At 36.9% G+C, this 16518-nt stretch overlaps 1 protein-coding gene across 8 annotated transcripts in view; it reads right to left on the bottom strand.

The window, feature by feature from the left end:
* TANC2 (tetratricopeptide repeat, ankyrin repeat and coiled-coil containing 2) overlaps positions 1-16518 on the bottom strand; it is a 471869-nt gene that overhangs the window by 403067 nt on the left and 52284 nt on the right. For 6 of the 8 annotated variants that reach the window (XM_034942670.3, XM_034942673.4, XM_008963747.5 and 3 more), the window contains exon 2: positions 13941-14030. In XM_034942670.3, coding sequence (XP_034798561.1) covers positions 13941-14007 — 67 coding nt within the window. In that variant the 5' untranslated portion in view covers positions 14008-14030. Of the gene's footprint in view, positions 1-13940; positions 14031-16518 lie in introns of those variants that run through there. The other 2 variants (XM_034942669.3, XM_055102254.2) reach the window with 1 other exon arrangement.

The raw sequence follows: 16518 nt of genomic DNA, 5'->3' as shown, positions 1-16518 counted from the left end.
CTTTATTCCTTTACTTTCTTAATAAATTCGCTTTCACTCTAATCTATGGACTAGCCCCGAATTATTTCTTGCACGGGATCCAAAAACCCTCTCTTGGGCTCTGGATCGGGACCCCTTTCTGGTAACAGTTCTATTAAACTTTCAAGGAATAAATAATTTATATGATAAAGAAGCACCACAAAATACAGAAATTATCACAATTCATCTTGTAAAGTTAGTAAAACCCTAATATTAAAACAACAATAAAAAAGGATGAATGAAAATAGATATGAACACATGAGTGTGAATACATGTGTCTATCTGATGAGAAGCACTATTACAGAATTGCTACAAATTTGTGGAATATAAACAAAACCAGTCAGTTCAGATTTGTTTCAAATGCAATTTCAAAGTTCTTAGCACTTAGTTCACTCTCCAGTCACATTTTATTTTATAGCACAGTATCCTCTGCCACCAAATCAGAATCCTTATTTTCTGTTATAAGGCCACATTTTGATACTTCTTGAAAGGTGTTTCATTTCAGCACAAACTCAAAACTCTAACATCCTCCTGTAAGCCTGTGAAATCAAAACAGGTTATCTACTTCAAAGATACAGTAATGGGACAGGCAGCAGGTAAATATTCCCACGCCAAAAAGGAGAGAAGCAAAAATTAAGGAGTAATCAGCCCCAAGCAAGTCCCAAACTGAACAAAGCAGACATTGCATCTTACAACTCCAGAATAATCTTTCGGCCAGGGACAGGCACAATGGCATATTCCTGTAGTCTCAGCTACGTGGGAGGCTGAAGTGCAAGAATTGTTTGGGCCCAGGAGTTCGAGTCTAGTCTGGGCAACATAGCTAGACCTCATGTCTTAAAAAAATACACACATACACACACACATACACACACAAAATAATCTTTCGCTCTATGTGCCATCACCTGGACACTCTAGGTAACAGGGCAGGGGTGAGCTCCCAAGGCCTCAGGCAACCCAGCTCCCATGACTTTGCTGGGCTCAGCCCACATAACCGTTCTCACAGGATAAAGTTGTACACTGGTGCTTACAGCTTTCCTGGGCCAGCGTTGCATGCTGCCAGTGGCTGCAGCAGCAGCCCCACTTCCAAGTCCCTCATAGGCATTGCCCTTGTGGGGAACCTCTGTGGTGGCTCCACCCCATGGCAAGTTTTTGCTTGGGCCTGTGGGCTTTCTACAACATTCTTTGAAATCTTGAAGAAAAGCACTCTTCCACACCTCTTGCATTCTGCACACCTGCAGAATTAGCACCACACAGACACTGCCAGGCTTACTGCATGCGTCCTCTGGAGCTGTGGCACAAGCCACATCTAGGCTCACTTGAACCACAGCATGTTGCTGCCACAATCTATGGCATGTACCTTTTGGAGAGGTGAGTCAAGCTGCACCTGGGGCCACTTGAGCCACACAGCTGGTGCAGCCAAGCAGGACCACACTGGCATGCAAGGAGTAGACACCTGAAGTCCTGGGTAGTAGCCCATCTCCTAAAGCCATTCTGCCCTCCTCAGCCTCTGGGCCTGTGATGGGAGGTACAGCCCCCAAGGTCTCTCAAATGCCTTGGGGACCATTTCCCCATGAATTTGATGACTAGCACCTGGCTCCTTATTCATGCTAATCTCTTTAGTAACTGGTCATCAGGTCACACTCTTGTTTTGTCTTTCCAAACATTCTTTTTCATTCTTTACATGGCCAGGCTGGGAATTTTTGAAATGTTTATGCTCTGCTTCCCTTTTAATTATAAATTATATCTTTAAATCATCCCTTTGCTCCCATAGCTCACTGTAAGTGGCCAAAAGTAGCTACACAGCATCTTGAGCACTTTGCTACTTAGATTTCTTCCACCAGAAATCCTAGTTTGTCATTCTTTTTTTTTTTTTTTTGAGATGGAGTTTCACTCTGTGGCCCAGGCTGGAGTGCAGTGGCGCGATCTCGGCTCACTGCATCCTCTGCCTCCTGGGTTTAAGCAATTCTCTGCCTCAGCCTCCCAAGTAGCTGGGATTACAGGCGCCCACCGCCATACTCGGCTAACTTTTTTTGTATTTTTAGTACAGATGGGGTTTCACCATCTTGCCCAGGCTGATCTTGAACTCCTGACCTCGTGATCTGCCTGCCTCAGACTCCCAAAGTGCTGGGATTACAGGTATGACCCACCGCGCCCGGCCTAGTTTGTCATTCTTAAATTCCACCTTCCATAAAGACCTAGGGCATGGACACATTGCAGCCAAGCTCTTTGCTACTAACAAGAATAGCCTTTATTCCAGTACCCAACAAGATATTCCTCATTTACCTCTGAAATCTCATCAGAATGGTCTTTACTGTCCACATTTCTATCAATATTCTGCTCATGACCACTTATGTAATCTCAAAGAAGTTCCAGATTCCCCTAGTCCTAGGGATTTCTTGGTGTCTTCACCAGAATTACCCTTAACGCTCTGTTCATGGCAATACAGGCTTTTTCTAGCCTGCTCCTGCAAATTCTTCCCTCTACAATCTATTATTCACTTTCAAGCTGCTTCTACATTTTCAAGTATTGTTATAGCAACAACTCCACTCTCTCAGTACCAATTTTGTCTTAGTCCATTTTCTGTTGCTATAACAGAATACTTGGGACTGGATAATTTATAAAGAAGAAAGGTTTATTTTGGCTCACAGCTGTGAAGGCTGGGAAGTCCAAGATCAGGTGGCCCATCTGTTGAGGGCCTCGTGATGCTTCAACTCATGGCAGAGACCAGAAGGTCAAGCAGGCACATTTGAAAGAGACAGGGGAAAAGGAGGCTGACCTGCTTTATAACAACCAGCTCTCACAAAAGCTAATGCAGTCTCACAAGAAAGACATTAATCCACCTTAAAGACCTAACTCATCTCTTAAAGGTACTACCTCCCAACACTGCCACATCGGGGACCATGCCTCAACATGACTTCTGGTGGGAACACATCATATTCAAACCACAGAACCCTGGAAGAAAAAATATATTTTTTAGTATAAAAATACTTGCATTACATACTATTGCACATACATCGTTTATTATGAGCATTCATTATTCAGAGCGCAATAAAAATTTTAACTAAGTTCAATATGCAATGGATAAAAAAATTCCAGTGACATGGTTTGGATATCTGTCCCCTCCAAATCTCATGTTGAAATGTTACCCCCAATGTTGGAGATGGGGCCTCGAGAGGTATCTGGGTCATGAGGGTAGATGCCTCATGAAGGGTTGGTGCCCTCCCCATGGTAATGAGGGAGTTCTACTTAATTCGTTCATGTAAGAGCTGGTTGTTTTAAAAAGCTCCTACACCCCTCTCTCATTTCCACTCTTGCCATGTGACACACCTGATCCTGCTTCACCTTCCCCTAAGAGTAAAAGCTTCCTGAGGCCTCATCAGAAGCCAAGCAGATGCCAGTGCTATGCTTCTTGCACAGCCTGCAGAACTGTGAGCCAAATAAACAAACATCTTTTCTTTATACTACTCAGTCTCAAGTATTCCTTTATAGCAATACAAAATGGACTAATACAAACAGTCACACATGATTCTAACAACACCTTGTATTTACAGATGAACTGACTTTTGTGTACATGGGGTACACAGAATTTAACCCAGACTCAAATATCAAGCAACCAGCATACTATACTTAGTACTTAATGATTAATGAATAAATATTTGTTGACAGAAATTAAACACACCATCAATAAAAGTAAAACTTCTGCCTGGGCAACATCATAAGACCTCATCTCTATAAAAAAAATTTTAAATTAGCCAGACATGGTGGCGTGTGCCTGCAGTCCCAGCTACTCAGGAGGCTGAGGCAGGAGGATTTCTTGAGCCCAGGAGTTTAAGACTGCAGTTAGCTATGATCACACCACTGAACTCCAGACTGGGCAATGGAGCAAGACTCTGCCTTGAAAAAAAAGAAAAAGAATAAAACAATAAATTGGACTTCATCAATATTAAAAACTTTTGCTTTATAAAAAGTCCTGTTAAGAGGATTAAAAATACAAACTATACAGTGGCTTACACCTGTAATCCAAGCACTTTGGGAGGCCAAGGCAGGCGGATCACCTGAGGTGAGGAGTTCAAGATGAGCCTGGTCAAAATGGTGAAATCCCGTCTCTACTGAAAATATAAAAAATTAGCCAGGCATGGCGGCACATGCCTGTAATCCCAGCTACTGGAGAGGCTGAGGCAGGAGAATCGCTTGAACCCGGGACGGGGAGGTTGCAGTGAGCTGAGATCAGGCCACTGCACTCCAGCCTGGCAACAAGAGCGAAACTCTGTCTCAAAATACAAACAAACAAACAAACAAACAAAAACTATAGACTGGGAGAATACATTTTCAAACCACGTATCTGACAAAGGCTAGAATATATAGCGAACTCTCAAAACCCAACACACACACACACACACATCCAATTGAAGACAGCCAAAAGACATGAAGAGATATTTCACCAAAGACATGCAAATAGCAAATAAGTACATGAAAAGCTGATTAACAAGATGAGCCATTACAGAAATGAAAATCACTCAATGAGTACAATGTATGTTATTCAGGTGATAGATATTCTAAAAGCCCTGACTTCACCACTAAGCAATCTAGGTATGTAACAAAACCACACCTATACTCGATAAATTTATACAAATAAATAAAAATTATTTTAAAAAACTACAATGAGATACCTCTATATACTTATCAAAATAGCTAACATAAAGCCAGGCACAGTATCTCACACCTGTAATCCCAGCACTTCGGGAGGCCAAAGAGGGCCGATCACTTGAGGCCAGGAGTTTGAGATCAGCCTGGGCAACATGGTGAAACCCAGTCTCTACAAAAAATACAAAAATTAGCCAGGGGTCATGGCATGCAACTGTAATCCCAGGTACTCAGGCAGCTGAGGCATAAGAATTGTTTGAACCCAGGAGGCAGAGGTTGCAGTGAGTCATGATCACGCCACTGCATGCCAGCCTGAGTGACAGAGTGAGACTCTGTCCCCATAATAAATAAATAAATAAATAACATTAAAAATAGTGACAAGACCAAATGCTGGTAAGGATGAGGAGAAACTGAATTACTTATACATTGCTGGTGGGAATGTAAAATGGAAAAGAGTTGGCACTTCCTTTATAAATTAACATGCAATTAAAACATGAGCTGGCAATTGCACTCCTGGACATTTGCCCTAGAGAAATAAAAAATTATGTTTATACAAAACCCTGTACACTAATATTTTTCACAACTTTATTCAAAATAGCACAAATTGGAAACAATTCAGCTGTCCTTCAAAGGGTGAATGGTTAAACAAACAGTGGTATAACCATACCATGGAATACACGCAATAACAAGCAACAAATATTGATACACGACAACCTGGATGAGTCCTGTGAGAATTATGCAAAATTTAAAAAGCCAATCCCAAAAGGTTACATACTGTACAACTCATTTATATAACATTCTTGAAGTGATAAAATTTTTCAAATGGATTAGCAGTTATTATCAGGGGTTAACAAGGGAGCAGGCATGAGAGGGAAGGGGGTACTGCTATAAAAAGGCAAACCAAGGAATCCTTGTGGTGATGGAAATGTCCAGTATCTCAACTGTTATCAATGTTAATATCCTGATTGTGATATTATACTATACAGTTTTGTAAGAGATTACCACTGGGGGAACCCAAATATACACAAGATCTCTCTATATTATTCCTTTTTTTGTTTTATTTTTTGTTTATTTTATTTATTTATTTATTTTTTTTGAGACAGAGTCTCACTCTGTCGCCCAGGCTGGAATGCAATGGAAAGATCTCAGCTCAATGCAATCTCTGCCTCCCAGGTTCAAGCAATTCTCCTCTCTCAGCCTCCTGAGGAGCTGGGATTACAGGCGTGTGCCAGCTAATTTTTGTATTTTTAGTAGAGACGGGTTTCTCCACGTTGGCCAGGTTGGTCTTGAACCCCGACTTCCCGGTGACCCGCCGACATCAGCCTCCCAAAGGGCTGGGATTACAGGCATGAGCCACGGCGCCTGGCTATTCCTTACAACTGCAGGTAAATCTACAATTATTTTAAAGTAAAACGTTTAATTTAGAAAATAACTGCTCTTTTTTTTTCATAGACAGGGTCTTGCTCTGTCACCCAGGCTGGAGTGCAGTGGTGCATTAGCAGTTCACTGTAACCTCAAACAACTCCCAGGGTCAAGTGATTCTCCTGCCTCACTAGGACTACATGTCACCATGTCTGGCTATTTTTTAATTCTTTTTTTTAGAGACAAGTTCTCACTATGTTGCCCAGGCTGGTCTCCAATCTCTGGCCACAAGAGATCCTCTTGCCCTGGCCTCCCAAAGTGCTGGGATTACAGGAGTGAGTCACCGCGCCCTGCTGCTGCTGTCATATTGTTCACAAGTTCTAGTAATTACTAGCTCTATAAATTATAAGAAGAAACATTTTTCATTAAAAAATAATCTCTAACCAATTTGAGGTTTAGTACCCATAACTGTTTTTCTTACACTAGAAATAGATGTTTTGTTAACAAAAAAATTGTATCACACTCGTTCCATGTCTAGTCTGAACAGAAAACCTTGAATCCACTGAGGAGTGACTGGAGAGTATAAAAGTAACATGATTTCCATGGAAACCTGGAGATAAAGAAATGTTTCAGAATTTGTTTGGGCTTAAGGGGAACCATTTCGAATAGAAGACACTCAGGACACGACCCTGTATTCCATGTGCATCAATTTAAAGCTGATTAATAAAACACTGTATAAAAACTAAAATCCTATACGACAGAACAGTGAACAAAAACTTAAAAAATGAAACTAAAGAAATAGTTCTTTAAAAAAATCAGTTAACTGTAAATTTATAGCAGCCCATACATTTGTATCATTTTAGTAAAAAATAAAAAATTTAATTTAGAAAATATCTACTATCTTCATCATTTATCTTTATCATTTACTGATAAGGGATTAGTCATCCTTTCTGTTATGAACCAGGAACATGAATGAAATCTAAAAATCTATAAGTAACGCAAGGGTGTCAAGTCCATTCAGTAGAGAAAGAATAGTCTCTTCAAAAAACAGTGCTAGGGAAATTAGATTTCCACATGCAAAAGAATGAATTTGGACCCTTCCTTCATACCACATGCAAATACTTACTCCAAATGGATCAACAACCTAAATGTAAGAGTTAAAACCATAACTCTTAGAAGAAAACATAGGAGTAAATCCTCATGACCATGGAGTGAAAAGACAACCCCTATTATGGGAGAAAACATTTGCAAATCACATATCTGATAAGAGATTAATATCCAGAACATATAAATAACTCCTCCAAGTGAATGACAAAAACACAAGCAATCCAATTCAAAAATAGGTAAGGGACTAGAACAGGCATTTCTCCAAAGACATAAAACGATCATTAATGAAAAGATCCTCAATATCACTAATCATTAGGGAAAAGTAAGTCAAAACCACAATGAGATACCACTTCACACCTACTATAATTTTAAAAAAAGAAAGAAAATCACAACTGTTGGCAAGGATGTGGAGAAATTGGAACCCTCATGCCATGACAGAAAGAATATTAAGTGTGCAGCCACTGTGGAAAACAGTTTGTTAATTCATCAAAAAGTTAAACATAAAATTACCATATGACCCAGAAATCCCACTCCTATATACCCAAAAGAAATGAAAAAACTCAAAGATACTCATATTCCAATGTTCACTACAGCATTATTCACAGATTAAAAATGCAAATAACCCAAATGCCCATCAAAGGAAGAACAGACCAACAAAATGTGGCACAACAGAATATTATTCAGCCATAAAAAAATTTTTTTTTGTAGAGACAGGGTTTCACCATATTGGCCAGTCTGGTCTCGAAGTGCTGACCTCGTGATCCTCCTACCTTGGCCTCCCAAAATGCCAGGATTACAGGCATGAGCCACCACACCCAGCCTTAATGATGTTTTTAATTGCTATACCATTTTATAAAATACTTTTTCAACATATAATAATGTGGTTTAAAATTTTTTTCTAATTGGAAAAGTTCTGTTAATTTTCTGATGTACAAAAATCTTTGTATTCTTGGAATAAATTCTACTTCTTGTAGTACATTACCAGCAATTATCTGTGTTTAAGTTTTACGTACTTTGCTCACTTTTGTTTCTCTATCTCCTGCCTTCCACACATTCTCCAAAGGCTATGTTATGCTTATGATACTAATCTTTCTGAATTCCCGAATATCTGAAATTGCCAGTATCTCCCCACCCCCACCAGCATACTTGAATAATGATTTACCAAAACAATGACACAATGATATCAAACAACGGCATTACTTGACTCAAAGAAGCGTATTTGAAGTTTTTTAATTAAATAATTTAAGGTGATAAAGTTAGGAAAAATAAGAAAATATATACAAACATTTAATATATATGAACTTTTAGAAAATATAAACATATTTTCTTTATAGCTCATTTAATTTAAAAGAACCACACAGTGGTTTTTTTTTAAGAAAATTTCACAGTACTTGCTACAAGCATCAGAAAAAAATAATTTTCACATCATAAATCTTAATTAACTGTTATAAAATTCAAAGCTAATATTCTCATGTCGTTAGGGGGAAAACTCTGCCAGATAAAATTTATCTTATTTCAAGCAAACTATCGCAAGGACAAAAAAACCAAACACCACATGTTCTCACTCATAGGTGGGAATTGAACAATGAGAACACATGGACACAGGAAGGGGAACATAACACACTGGGGCCTGTCATGGGGTGGGAAGCGGGGGGAGGGATAGCATTAGGAGATATACCTAATGTAAATGACGAGTTAATAGGTGCAGCACAGCAACATGGTGCGTGTATACATATGTAACAAACCTGCACGTTGTGCACATGTACCCTAGAACTTAAAGAATAAAAAATAAATAAATAAATAAATATCTTATTTTAATAAATTTGATATAAAAACTATTTCTGTGAAATATTTACCTAGTGGCCCACAGAAAAATTCAGATCAGCTATTTAAAAGACAAATTAAGACAGATAATTCCCTTCATTACAAATGCTTTTTAAACTAAATACTAAGTTGATTTAAAAGAAAACCCTAAAATTATATACCTATGAGAAAACTTCCCTTATTAACCCCAAAAATAAGCCATGAGCCATCAATTAATATAAAGAATAAAGTATCTACCCAATTATTCATTAAGGGTTAAGGAAAAAAACTAATAATAAAAACACTAATGATATCTTTGCATAAATACATTTTCTCTTAATATAACATTTATTGTTGTCTCGGAATAATCTCTTAGTATGAAAAAAATTCTGATTCTCTACAAATAGAATTCTCTGCATACACAATACAAAGCACTATTTTTATAATAATTCTAAATTGTAAACAATTTGTGTGAAAAACCAGGGAATAAATATTAGAATCAGACTCCTAAAAATCATTACTGATATAACTAAATACCTAGAAAATCAAAGGAATTAGCTATAATACTACAGTAGAACCTTAACATGTATGGATTTAATAATATAATTTCTACTAACACAGTAGTTATTCAAAAGTCTAGTATGTAATAATTTGTGCTTTTGCTAAAACGTCTGTCTAGTATGAATTGACCACTAAACAAACCAAGCAAAGACATTAGTGGCCATGCACAATAACACAGACTCGGGAAAATTAGTTCAGAGAAGTGACTAAACAAATAATCAAAACAACATCAATAAATCCCTGGCGAGGAGAAGAATCTGATTTCCAGAGATAACACATTATATAATCTAAAATGTCCAGGCTTCAACAAAAAATTACAAGACATACAAAGATACAAGAAAGTATGACCTATATACAAGGGGCAAAATGCAAACGGTGGACATTGTCTCTGAGGGAAGCCCTGATGTTGGAGATACTAAGCAACTTTAAATTGCCTATTTTAAATATGTTCAAAAAACTAAAGGATACTATGTCAGTAGAACTTAATGTAAATATGAGAACAATGTCTCACCAAATAAAGAATACCAATAAAGATTTAAAATTTTTAACGAATCAAATAGAAATTTTGGAGTTGAAAAATTCAATAATTGAAAAAAAATTCAGTAGACATGATAGCAGATTTGAGCAGACAAAAGAAAAAAATCAGTGAATTTAGAGATAGGTCAATTGAGATTACACAATCTGAGGAACAGAAAGAAAAGTATGAAAAGTATGTAAGGTAAGTCAAAAGAAAATATCCAGCATAAAGCATATAGAGACAAAAGGATTAAGAGAAAATGTTAAGAGTCAGAGATGATATGCGTATGGTCTATCAAATGTATAACTGGAGTTCCAGAAAAAAAAATGAGAGAAAAATTAAAATCTGAAGACATAATGGGTAATGGTTTTCCAAAACTGACAAAAGACATCATGCCACAGAGTCAAGAAATCCTACAAAATGAATAAAAGCATGAATAGGTGATAAAGATTTTTTTTTTTTTTTTTTTTTTTTTTTAGACAGGATCTCACTCTGTCGCCCAGGCTAGAGTGCAGTGGTGTAATCTTGGCTCATTGCAACCTCCGCCTCCCAGGCTCAAGCGATTCTCCTGCCTTGGCTTCCCAAGTAGCTGAGATTACAGGCATGTGCCAACACGTCTGGCTAATTTATGCATTTTTAATAGAGACTGGATTTCGCCATGTTGGCCAGGCTGGTCTTGAACTTCTGGCCTCAAGTGATCCGCCTGCCTCGGCCTCCCAAAGTGCTAGGATTATCAGGCGTGCACTGCCACACTTGGCCAGAATATAAAGATTTTTTTCAATGATAAAGATTAAAAAAATACTCTTAGGCATACCAGTACAAATCTAGAAACCTTAAAAGAGAAAAATGGCAGGTTGCCTTTAAAGGAGTAGCAATTAGACTAACAGCTGATCACCAGAAAAAAATGGAAGAAGCCAGAAGACAATAAATAACGTTGTAAAATACTGAAAGAAAATAACTGCACCCTAGAATTATACTCGCATAAAAGTATCCTAGAAGTAACCAGGAAGAGTGGCATCCACTTGTAGGCCCAGCTCCTCGGGTGGCTAAGGCAGGAGGATCACCTGAGTCCGGGAGTCTAAAGGCTGCAGTGCATTAGGACTACACCTATAAATAACTACCGCACTTCAACCCGGAAAACACAGAGAGACCCCATCTCTTAAAAAAAAAACAAGAAAAAAATCTACAAAAACGAAGGCAAAATAAAGACATTTTCAGATAAACAAAAGTAAAGTTTGTCATAGATGACTCCTCACTAAAGTAAATTCTAAAAGAGTCTTCTTGGCCAGGTATGGTGGCTCACACCTGAAATCCCAATGCTTTGGGTGGTCAAGGCAGGAAGATCACTTGAGGCTAGGAGTTCAAGACCAGCCTTGGGAAACATAACGAGATCTCATCTCTACAAAAACATTTTTTTAATTAGCCAGGTGCGGTGGTATGCACCTGTAGTCCTAGCTACTCCAGAATCTGAGGTGGAAGGAAAGTTTGAGCCTAGAAGTTTGAGGTTATAGTGAGCTATTATACTGCCACTGCATTGTAGCCTGGGTGACAGAGCAAAACCCTGTCTCTAAAAATAAAATAAAACAAAACAAAGGGTGTTATTCAGATAAAGTTACTTCTATCTAGAAAGTGAGGGGTGCAGGAAGGAATGAAAATCAATGAAAAGGTCAAATATATGGGCATATCTAAGTAACAGTGACTACATAGAACAGTAATGTCTTGTGGAGGTTAAAGATAGGTGAAGAGAATCTAAAGCTCTTGCATTGTCCAAGAAGAGGGTAAACATATCAATTAAATATCAAACTTCAATAAACTAAGGATTGTTTTAATCTTTAGGTAACCACTGAAAAAATTTCAAAAGGGTATGTAATTTCAAAATTAATAGAGGAAAATATGGAATCATAAAAAATGTTTTGAGTCCAGGCATAGTGGCTCACACCTGTAATCCCAACACTTTGGAAGGCCAAGGCATGAGGATCATTTGACCCCAGGAGTTCAAGAACAGCCTGGGCAAAGTACTGAGATCTCATCTCTACAAAAAATTTTAAAAAAAATTAGCTAGGTGTGGTGGTGTACACCTCTAGTCCCAGCTACTCAGGAGGCTGAGGTGGGAGTATTGCTTGAGCAAAGGAGGTTGAGGCTGCAGTGAGCTGTGTTTGTGCCCCTAGACTCCAGACTGGGCAACAGAGTGAGATCCTGTCTCAAAAAAAAAAAAAAAGTTTTGATCAACACAAAAGAAAGGAAGAGAGGAAAAAGAAAGATAGGAGAGAAAGAAGCATAGAATGGATAGGCCAAGTAGACAGCACACAGATACCCAAATATATGACTGACCAAATTCATGCAGACCAAAGACTTTCTTAAGAGAAAAAAAAATGTCTGAATAAAAGAAAAGAAAACTCAACTATATGCTATTAACAGCATAAGCACACAGAAATGTTGAAAGTAAAAGTATGAAAGAAGTCATATTTTGCAAATACTAATTAAAAAAAACCTGGAGTCCTTATATTAATATGAGAAAAAAAATGAACTTTTAAACAAAAGACATGGGCTGAAGGTTGAGTTCATCACCAATGACCAATGAATTAATCATGTGTGCATAATGGAGCCTCCATAAAAACCCAAAAGGATGGGGTTCGATGGGATTCTGGGTTGATGAGCACATGGAAGATGTTGAGAAGGCGGCATACCCAAAAAGGGCATGGAAGCCCAGGGCCCTTTCCCCCATACCTTGCCCTACCCACATCTTCCATCTCACTGTTCCTGAACTGTATTCTTTAATAGGCCAATAATCTTGTAAAGAAACTGTTTTCATGAGTTGTGTGCACCATTCTAACAAATGATAGAACCTGAGAAAGGGGTCATGGGAACCTCTGATTTGTAGCCAAGTCGGACAGAGGTTGTGGGTAACCTGGGGATCCACCACACGCAATTGGTGTCTGAAGTGGAAAGCAGTCTTGTAGGACTGAGACCATAACCCATAGGGTCTGTGCTAACTCAGGGTAGACAGCGTCAGAATTGAATTGAATTGTAGGACATACAGTTGGTGTCTACCAGAGAACTGAATTGAATCACTGTAGGAAAAAAAAAAAAAAAACCCACATATTTGTTGGCCAGAAATGTTGGTGTGAGCAGTGGAGGAAAAAACAGTTTTCCTTTTGTTAATGTAGGGGAGTTTGTTCTTACAATAAGATAAACAAAAAATCAGCAACAGTTTGGAAATTGGTAAATACACTTCCAAATACTTATGGGTCAAGAAGAAATCACAATTGGAATTACAGAAACATTTTGAAATCAATGACAATAAATATAGTACCAGTATAAATTTATAAACTGCAGAAAAATAAGTTGAAAAGATTATGAAGAATACAAAAGTCTACCACTCATTAATAAAAAACAAACATTCTAATGCATTTCTTTTCGATATTTTTTACCAAGAAAGTATATATAGTTTTACCTCAAAAGCCTAAGACTTAACCCCTTGTTCTAAAAAAGAAAACCCATAAACTTTATTTTAATGGCTATAAAAAATTCAACTTATATTTCACTTTCTGTATAAATCTTTGAGGACAGTTATTTTTATAATTTCCTTCCCCAAAGAGTGCCTAGGATTGCAATAATTTCATGTGTTAATTCAAAAACATAAACTTAGGTCTAGAAGGTTTTTAATAAGCAAATGCACAGAAACATTACTCTCTAATATATTAGAAATACATATTTTTCTTCACAAGGTTTTCCTTTCTTTCGACTTTTCCTGATATGCATTCAAGTGTTCCTACCTCTTAATAGAGTATGAAAGCCCAAAGAAATGTAAACTTTCTTTTAAGTTCTAAGTTAAGCATTAATAAAGTGTTACAGCATTAATTCAGGACCCTAAAAGAACTTGTATTTGTAAAATATCACGCACAATAAATGTAGCATAGTCACTTACCACTTGACCTGTTTTTACGACTTGATTTCCCACCAGTAAGCAGCATCTTGAGACTATTCCGAAACATGGTTATACTCTTCTACTGCAAAACTGTAAAAGAAAATATAGGAAAATGTGTTTAAGAAAACTTTATTTTCATAGCATAAGAGGGTGACTATAGTCAATAACTGTACATGTTTTAATAACTTAAAGGGTACAACTGGACTGTTTGCCACTCAATAAATAAATGATTGAGAGGACAGGTACCCCATTCTTCATAATGTGCTTATTTAACATTGCATGCCTGTATCAAAACATCTCATGTACCCCATAAATATACACACCTACTATGTACCCACAAAAAGTAAAAACAAATAAAAATTTAAAAAGAAAAAAGAAAACTTGCCTATTCAAAATACTAAGAATTTAAAATTAATTATAAAGAATTAACTACGTTTACCCCCATAAATATATACAACTATTATTTACCCATAATTAAAAATGAAAATTAAAAAGTAATAAAAGTGCTAAACCAGAGAAAGATAATTAACTATGTTTAAATATATAGTACAAAACTGTAACTATATGATAAAAAAGACTATTAAACATTTAAATAATTCCTTAAAAGAATACAATACTTTTGACTACCCTAAGAAATAAAGGTAGATATCACTGAGGATGCACAGCAATAGAAAACATAATTAGGTAGCTATAAATACTGTCTACCTTTCACCTGACTCTCCATTCTTGGACAATTTTCCTACCTGACGCAGAAACACACACCGCCCCCCCACCCCCCACCACCACACACACATTCTAGAAACTTACAGCACCTGCAGAATTTCCACTGGTCAAGCCAGAATTCCATCTCACAAGACTATGGCTATGCATGAATCCGTGCTTATTCCATGTCCCACTCCTACCAAAGGAAAACTCTCTGACTGCTTTGGATTACATCCTCTCTCACCTTCTCAAGAATTTTATTTTAAAAAATCATCTTCCTTTTCTCTCAAACAGCTTTAATTCTTTTTCTCTCTCCTGAATCATTCCAATCATAACATAAACATATTTTAGTCTATCTTGTTCAAAAAGAAAGTCCCACTCTTTACTCCACCACAATTCAATGACTGCTCTTATATCCTCACTCTTCTCAACAGCAAAATTTCCCAAAAGTGTTGTAAGTACTTGGTGTGTCCAGCAGATTAAATAGAGCAAACATGGAGTGGGACACAGGTCAACAGAAAATATCCAAACCAAAGCATAGAGAGATAAAGACAAAAAATTATAGAAAAGAGTACTAGATGCATATGGAACCACTGAAAAGTTCTAACATATGTATAACTGAAATTTCATAAGAGCGTGAAAATTGGGAAGAAGCAATATATGAAGTGTGAGCAACCAAGAATTGTCTAACATTAAAGACATGAAGCCACATCTGAAAGAAGCTTGTCAAACTCAAGCAGAATAACCACAAAGAAAAACACTAAGCAAATCATAGCCAAACTGCTAAAAACTAAAGACAATCTTTTAAACAGCCAGACCCCCAAAAAACACATTTAAAGTAGCAAGAATCAACAGACTGAAAGATACTTTCAACAGTAATGATGAATAGCAAAAAATAATGACTTAAAAATTCTGAAAAAAAAAAAAACTGGCGCCAATCAAGCAATTTACTCTCAGTTTAAAAATATCTTTGCAAAATGAAAATCAAAAGAAAAAACAAATAATTTATTACTAAAAGGGAGTTCTTCCACCAGAAGGAAAATGATACTAGAAAAAAGCATATACATGCAAAAAGGAAGAGCCATAGAAAGGGTAAATATGTTCTTAAGTATTAATAAATAATGACTATAAAAATAACAATGATAGGCTGTTCTTTAAAATATATAGATTTAAAATGCATGACAACAATAAAAAAGGAAGGAGTAGGGTAATGGAATTGAAGTTTCTAAGATATCTGTATTACCCAAGAAGAGAAGTAATAATTCATGTTAGACTTCAATAACTCAAAAACTCATGTAGTAATCTCTAGGATATTCATTAAAAGCAAACTGAGGAGATAAAAAGAATAAGTAAAAACATTTGACTAAACCAAAGAAAGTAAGACATAAGAGAAAAAGCAGCATAGATCTGTGGATAAATGTAAGACAAATAGTAAGGTTTATAATTTAAACTCAAATTATATCCATTACTATGTTCAACACTCTAGTAGAAGACTATAAACATAGATGAACTGAATGCAAAATGACAGGAAAAGATATACCATTCAAACACCAACAAAAAGAAAGGTGGCATCACTATGCCAATATCAGGCAAAGTAGACTTAAGGCAATATGCATTACTAAAGAAAGGCATTTCTTAATAATTAAAAAGTCCTATCAACAAGAAGATAGCATAACTCTTTTGTCTATATTGAGACAGGGTCTCATGCTGTCACCCAGGCTGGAGAACAGTGGTGTGATTATAGCTCACTGCAACCTCAAATTCCTGGGCTCAAGTGATCCTCCCACCCCAGCCACCCAAGTAGCTAGAACTACAGGTGTGAGCTCCCACACACCACTAATTTTTCTCATTTTTTTTTTAAAGATGGGGTCTTACT

The sequence above is a fragment of the Pan paniscus genome, chromosome 19, assembly GCF_029289425.2.
Source record: "Pan paniscus chromosome 19, NHGRI_mPanPan1-v2.0_pri, whole genome shotgun sequence".
NCBI classification, from domain to species: domain Eukaryota; kingdom Metazoa; phylum Chordata; class Mammalia; order Primates; family Hominidae; genus Pan; species Pan paniscus.
Note: the sequence above shows the minus strand (reverse complement) of the source record. Positions and strands in the feature narration are given on the sequence as shown.